This window comes from Bremia lactucae, linkage group LG6 (genome assembly GCF_004359215.1).
Source record: "Bremia lactucae strain SF5 linkage group LG6, whole genome shotgun sequence".
Lineage (NCBI taxonomy): Eukaryota > Oomycota > Peronosporomycetes > Peronosporales > Peronosporaceae > Bremia > Bremia lactucae.
Window position 1 is genome coordinate 7,897,420 of NC_090615.1, and position 7,634 is coordinate 7,905,053.

Genomic DNA, 7,634 nt, shown 5'->3' on the forward strand with positions numbered 1-7,634 from the left:
ACCCTACGTATTGACGTGCACGGCTGTGTGACTGCCTACGAAAAGAGGCACCAGCTGAGGTCTCATCGCTAGTATCAAATGGACTAGCAGAAGTAGCGTAATGAGAAGAAACAGAAGGTACAGTACCGCCCATGATTTCTTTAACACGCAAGCGGGCGAAATTAATTCGCTGCGACCGCTGTTTCATCACATCGTAATGTGAATGATTGCGGCGCGCGAATTCCGGCTCGTATTGGTCGGGCGTTTCATTTAAATGCAACACGACCGGGATCGGAGAAACACGTCCAATTGATTTCCTCTGAGACCTCCTTGCATCATAGACGCCATAATAATAATGTGCGTCTACAACAGCACGCTCTAAGAGCGATGCTCTCGGCGCGTTGGCACGAGACCATTAAGATGGGGGGGCATAAGTGGTATGCCACCCGTCACATAGCCACGTTTGATAGGACTGGCTTGTGACACCGACTGAGCACGCTCTCGTGTCGTCGGCGGTCAGGCTCTCTATATCAGAACCATTGTGAATAATGGTCTGAGCATTAGACTGTGTGGTTTTATTAATGGATAAGCAGCTGCTCTTTTAGGAGCAGTGCTCTAATCAAAGCTCACTCGGCTAGCCAGCGCGGACGACGAGACAGCATTAGAAAATGTTGTTGTCTCCATGTTTGGAGCAATAAGAGAAATTTGAACGGGCAATAAAGCGCCATCAATCTCTTGTTCATTTAGCTCTGGCTGATCACTCTTGTCTTCTTCGACAGAGTTGAGAAGCCGTGAACGGCCATCAGATTGCGGAGCGGCAGGTGTTTGAGCTTGGTTTCCAGGTCCTGCCATCAGAGCTCTCACCTCCTTCTCGGTCTCCTTCTCGCCCTCCTTGTTCTCTCCTTCCTCCCTTGGCGTGATAACCGTGACAGGCTTTGCAAACAGCCCGGAGTGGTTGAAGCAGTTCTTGATCGTGCTGGCCGGAATCTCTGTCCAGGCAGAAAGAGACTAGCGCGTAGCTGTAAGCTGGTCAACTTTGTAAATTTGCCAATCTCGCCGCGTTCGTCGCAATCCAGAGCGCGCTGGAGATGGTAGCGCCGGTAACGCCTTTTTAAATAGGCAATTTTGGCGGCATCCATTGGTTAAACTTTCGAGGTCGCGTTGGGCAGAAGGGGCTAAACCTTGACGTTGGTCAGCTGCAGGTCCACAATAGGGGCGCATTGTCGGTCAAGAGGCCGACCCTCCTGCCTTGATCTTTAAGCATTTGTCAGATGTTTGCAAGATTAATAGGCTAATCCCTAGGCAGAAGGTTGCAAACATACTTTTCTAACTTTGTCAACATTGAGAAGCCATTTCAATAAAAACTGTCCGGTCATCCATGCTTTCACGTTGTGCCTGTAAAGGAATCCGAACTGCTTTCATGTTTTCTTGTTGAAACTCCGCAGTTTTTTTGGCTCGTCCGGTGAAGAATGGCTGGGGCTTATCAGACCCATCAGCATTCGCTGTGAAAGCTAGGGTGATGCGTGTCTGTATATCAGTTGTCAGCTTCTTAATTCAACTGGAAATACAAATGAAGACCAATTTTCCTTGTCTTTCTTGTGCCCCTCAACCTCTGTCTGAGCGATCGTCCTATCAGGTGTTATGATGTAAAAAGTCCTGTGAAAGCTAAGTCAGCAAGGGTATTCCATCTCAAACAAAGGTAAAACTGAACTTACCATTCTCATCCATGTTGTAAACATCACGGAGATAATTCCCGGTAATAACCGTCTTCATCTTAGGTAGAGCCACGTTCGAAGCCTCCGCATCAACCGATTCCAAGTGATTCGGCAAGTCTTTGAGCCGTTGCGCAGATCACATCCCCGGTGCTGGCACTGCAGCATCCAGAATGCCACTGCCTCCTCTACCACTGGGTGCTGGACAAGGCGCTCAGGAGCGCTTGGCGTTGAGGCTGATATAGCCCATTGCCTCCAGCTCAGCACGTTCTTAATGATATTGCTGAAAGTAGCCTGAGTCACGCCTTGGTGAGGTTAAACTAACTTGTCGCCCAGGCAGCTAAGCCTACTGGCTAATGCTGCGATTGGCATCTTTGTGTTGCAATTCTGCAGGCGTTGAGCATTGGTAAGGCGAGCTTGCGTCATCTGTGTGCGTTGCAAAGAGTGGGATTAAAAGTCGGCAAAATAAAGTCACACGTTGTTCTTCACAAAGAACACCAACCCCAGCGAAAAAACAGGATGGCTACGTGTCTCTTACTGTTGACTAGAGGAAAAAATTCGAAGTGAATTTATTAAATCAAATCTGCTTAGCACTCTTCTGAGCGACGGTTTTTCTAAACCTTAACAATTGATCCATGTAGGTTGGTAATTACGCTAAGTGAAAATAGTTGCTTAAAATGATAACCTCAACAAGAAGTGTAAAAGATGGAAGGGACGTGACTTCGTGGGAGTGAAGTCCTGGTGAGCCCTAAACACCAGATACCGGTTTCTACTTTTCCATTTTGGGATTTGATCTCATACCAAGTTTATAGACACCTTTTCCTCACGTCCTAGTCCGCTTGAGCTAATTTCTGTAACGGGGCACTGCCGACTTGTACTGCTTCAGTACAGGTCCGATTCGCACTACTTCAGTGCGAGTGGTGCCTCACGACACTTCACGTACACTAGTACGTGCAGAGGAAGACTCTCATTAAAACACTTGTTAAAGAGTGTTAAAAGTAAATTCTTTTTAATATAATTAAGTTTTTCTGTTTCTATCTATATAACACTATCTTAATTATATACTAATACAGAACATGTAATAAAGTCTTATCTGTCTCTCTCTTTGCGCGCGTCCAGCGCTGACTGGACCGCGGAGAAAGTAGATATAATGGCCCTTAATACCAATGGATAAGCTTTCCGAATATTTCTACGTAAAGTAATATTCTTCAAATATTATCTACCTTTTAAGTAATATGATAATTAACAACCTTTAAGTGTTAAGTTCATGTAACGATACAGCCCGTTTAGTCTCAAAACACGTCTTCAATAATTAGCGGTGCAATACTAAAACTGACTTGAGGCACAACCTGAACCAGGTTTATAAACAAAAGGTGAGGACCTGAATTGATAGCCAGAAGACCTCTGGGTTCTTTGGGGCTGCCTTTCCTGCTGGTTTTGGAGAATCTTGGTTTGGGGGTGGAATTGAGGTGGGTTTTCTGGTGGGTTTTCGCTTTTTTTACCTCTGATTAATTGATATTTTTACTACAGCATATGTATGACGCAACCACAGTATAATTCGATAACTAATACCTTGATAAATTATAGTAATGTATGTACATAGGATGTATAGGTTATCAGAGGGAGGACTGTATATCATTACGTATTTGACGACACTGGTATCGTGAATACTGACTTGCTGTGATTATTGATACGAAACAACCGGTGTTCGAGACAAGGCCAAATAATAGCAAGGATAAAACATCTCTACGACTTTTCAGATCTTTGTCATTTATTATACAAAATTTGAAAGGACAGAAGACGTTTATCACGTGATGCTTCGGTCTTTTGTCACCTAAGAACTTTCTGTCAGTAGAGATGATTCTACCTTGTTCGAAATTGGCTGAAACAGATTCCCTTTCTTTCAACAAAAAAACATTGGCAGAAGCAGCAGTTTAAGGTTTGTAGTATGCTTGCGTACAGTTACATACATGCAAGGTGACGTCTCCATAAGCAACGATGAAGTTGGGGACTGGAAGGAACAGAGGTACTACTAGTGCCCACTTTTGAAAGCTGACGGGGTGGGTCCAAATTGTTGATAAGTGTCGGCAGAACTTCGACTTAGTCAAAGATACCCAACCAAGCTGAAATTCTCTCGAGCGGAATGTCCGTTCATTCAATATCAGTCTAGCGTTGGCAATTCGTAGTAGCAGTTGTAAGTTATAAGCCCTGTCAGATGTCGACGGCGTACACACGCACTGAGCTATCGCTGCTGGCTGCTGCAAGCACTAATTCATCAATGCAAATCGTTGGACGCCATGCTAGACGTAAAACTGCAGAAGATGGTGACAATTTCCACTCCACATTGCCCGCTGAAGTGCAGATTACTGCGGCATGCTCGTCCCTACCTCTCATGATTGTGAAAAATTGGATTGCCCCAGTCTCGAGACCAACAGCAAGCAAATCGGCATTTTCTGACAAGGGGCAAGGTGCAAACGCCACAGCTGTGACAGCAGCTTCAAAGCAAACTGGTGCACAGGCCCGACACCAGATGCCTTGAGCTAGCCACCAAAGCGATATTGACTGGTCTCGGGACCCGAGAGCAAACATGGCCGAATCAGGTGCCCATGAACAACTCCAGATGATCCGTTTGTGCGCTTTTACATGCTCTAGAAGCACAAATTGTTGCTCAGGAGATTGCTGCCGCTCGTAGAGGCAAAAGTGACGGTCTTTTGATACCGACAGGAGATACTGGTCGTTTTGTGAGAAAGCCAGTTGCACTACAGAGCTCTTGTGACCTATAAGAGGCTGTTGAGCTTCACTCCAATCCAAAGTATTCCAAAGGCGGACCGCAGCAAATTCCTCTTCCCGCGACTTGCACGCAGATGCAATCAAGTCTCCAGCACTCGAAGATGTCACGCTAAGCAGCTCGTTCCCATGACCGTAGAGTTTGTGCTGCTCAGGCCATAGCGTCCTGTGGCTTAAACAATCCCCCACAGGAATTAAAATCTCGTCACATAGTTTCGCGTACCCATTATCCTTATCATTGTCCACTATTGATTTTTCACTTTGCGGCGGTTTATTTGTCAAGCTCAATTCAGGTTGGTAAGCATGCGGAACTTTTCGAGCTTGCAAGTCTGTTTTGTATGGTACTTCAGCTATTGCAGTCTTGTCATTTTGAGCGAAATGGATAAAACTCCTGACCATGTCAGGAGCTTCAAATACACGCAAAATCTTTTCATCTGCACCGCTCACAAACTGACTGATTGCTTCTCGCTCTCTCAAGACGAAACACGCGCAATTGATTTCATAGCCATGCACTTGAGCTCTTGATATTTCGTACCACTCTTGAAAAGAATTTCGCGCATGATTGAATGGGGCCAAAATACGGGCTGTCTGATCGAATGACACAGACGCCAAATAATCTCCACGGGGTGACCACGACAGGTCGCTGACTTCAGCCCCATGACCGTTTACAGAAATCGATGGAAGGAATGAGTTTGACGGTGCTGGTTGCTGCTCCCACCGCTCCAATTGTCCACCAAAGCCGAGCGAGATCAAATCCAAACGGCTCTTAAGCGATGATAGCAAACCTGCAGAGAGTAGGCCATTTCCTCCTAGTTCACCGACTCGAATCGACGGAGACCAAAGCTCTGTCGTATCCGGTGCTCTCTTCCACAAAATAAGCGTGTTATCCATAGAGGAAGTAAGCAATGCCGAGCCGTGTTCGATCCACTGCACGGACGTAACCCAATCATCATGACCTTGTAGCAACGCGTCAAAGCTTCCAGTATACAGCAAATGGCGTGAAATAGCCTGCAATGGATTGTTTTCACTTCCACGCGTCATTGCTGCATCTCTTTCACTTGTCGTGATTTTCCATAACCGAATCCTTTCATCCTGTGACGCCGATGCAAGAAGAACAGTATCTCCCACCTCCCCTCGATGTTTTTCAAAAGCAAGGCTGCGAATCCAGTCTCCATGCCCGCTGAGCTCCAGCAACTCGGTCACACTGTCCGTCACTTCGAGTAAATGCACCTTCCCGTCCACTCCACCTGCAGCAAGTAAAATGCTTTGAGTTTTACTATTTCCGTGCACCAATGTCATCATGTCCACTGCTTCCATGATACTCTTGGATCCAAATTCCAGTTGATGCAATCGCGTCACGTTCCTTCCCTCTCTCCGCTCAAACACCGCCAATGTCCCATCTGAATAAGCTGCGGCATAAATTTTGCGGGTCAGCATCTCAGATGCGGCCAATGCCGATACTGCAGCCGCTGATACCGCTTGATTATCACTCTGCGGCGATTGTACCTTCCAATCCCCGTCTGTATTCCTTGTCCATACGAATATACGGCCTTCCGAGTCACCGGCTAATATGCAAACGTCGCAAAATTGATCTTCCCTCATCATTTTAACACAAGTTAGTATTGTAGTCTCAGCTGTGACCTCTCCGTGCTTTAACGTCTCCACTACCTTGATCGGCGACGAATGAGGGTTGTCGTTGACATTTCTACACATTATACATACTACGTTCTTGGATACAAACGCGCCACAGTAAGTGCTGCAAGACGAGTATTGCTGTAGATCTAATGGCACGATCGAAATCGCATTTGCATTGGGATTGCAGCCAGCAGCTACATGCGCCAGCGCCGCCAACACCATCGATTTACTTTTACAAACGGAATAATTTGTTAGTAATTCAGCCGAACATAAACCTCTCCATAACTTAATCGTGTGACTTAAACAATTTCGGTGCATGTCACTATTCTCGAATTTAATTAAATGCCTCGACATTTAGATCAGAAGTGTAGGCGGGCACGTCGTAATGCGGCCACGCTCTACTTAGGCACACACCCTAGCACAGCGAGGAAGCGGTTAAACCTGCTTCTCTTGCGTGCAGTGAGGTAGTTGTGGTGGGCGCGTTAGCGACCTCACCCAACACACTAAGAACTCCGGTTAAGTGTCGTCACGGGAGCGTTAATCCGTCTCCTCGTGCGCACTTACCAAGTAGGAAGTAGTTTTCAGACTGATTTATAATTAACAGAATTAAATACAAATACCTATTTTTACCAATTAAAATGTTATCTCTATAGATAACATTTAATATGTATTGCGAGCGTACTCGCGTAACGGATGACGCTAGCTGTGACGGGGTGTATCGTAACATGAAGGCTGGTAATTAATATATTATGTAAAGGTTGGTAATTAATATATTATCTAAAAGGTAGATAATATTTGGAGGATATTTCTTTACATAGTTATATCCTGAATTCTTATCCATAAATAGGTATAGGCCATTATGTCTATTTATTCCGCAGACTAATCAGCTGTAGAAGTAATCAAAGAGAGTTACAAGATAAGATAGATAAGAATTCATTTACATGTTTAGTATTAGTTTATAGTTAAGTCAGCATTTACAAAGATAGATTAAGAGACACTTAACTATATTAATACAGTTTTCATTTTACCCTCTTAAGTTAACTTGTCTTAAGAGAAGTCTTCCTCTATACGTACAGTGTACGTCACCTAACGAAAGGCACCACTCACAACTGAAGCAGTGTGAAGTGGACTTGTACTGAAACAGTACAAGTCGCAGTGCCCCGTTACACCTGGTAGCACTTTGTAGTCCGTCCAAGGACCACATTTCCCACATTTAACATGGACATGTTAGATGGTAGTGGGAATACGCATCACGTTTCCCCTGAAAGCTACTCCTTTCTAAGTGATATAGAAAGGAGTGCGGTTGAACGAATGAGTTCATCCGTAGGAAACGATGCAATCCTGGCATTACTGTCCAACTTAGACAGAGATGCCCTCCATTCAACCGTCGCCAAGTTCATACAACATGAACTTGACGAGATGAAGGAAAAAGTAGCCTTGCTGAATCAGCAAGGCTCTCAACAGGCGGAACTGTTGAGATTACAACAGGTACAGACCCCTGTACCTGGGATGACGCAAACG

At 45.2% G+C, this 7,634-nt stretch overlaps 1 protein-coding gene across 1 annotated transcript; it reads right to left on the reverse strand.

The window, feature by feature from the left end:
- Positions 1 to 3,902: 3,902 nt before the first annotated feature.
- Positions 3,903 to 6,335, reverse strand: CCR75_005270 (uncharacterized protein; the record flags this gene model as incomplete). The annotated part of the gene is made up of 1 exon (XM_067963352.1): positions 3,903 to 6,335. One exon carries the CDS (start codon positions 6,333 to 6,335, stop codon positions 3,903 to 3,905), a length of 2,433 nt encoding a protein of 810 aa, XP_067818077.1.
- Positions 6,336 to 7,634: the final 1,299 nt, after the last annotated feature.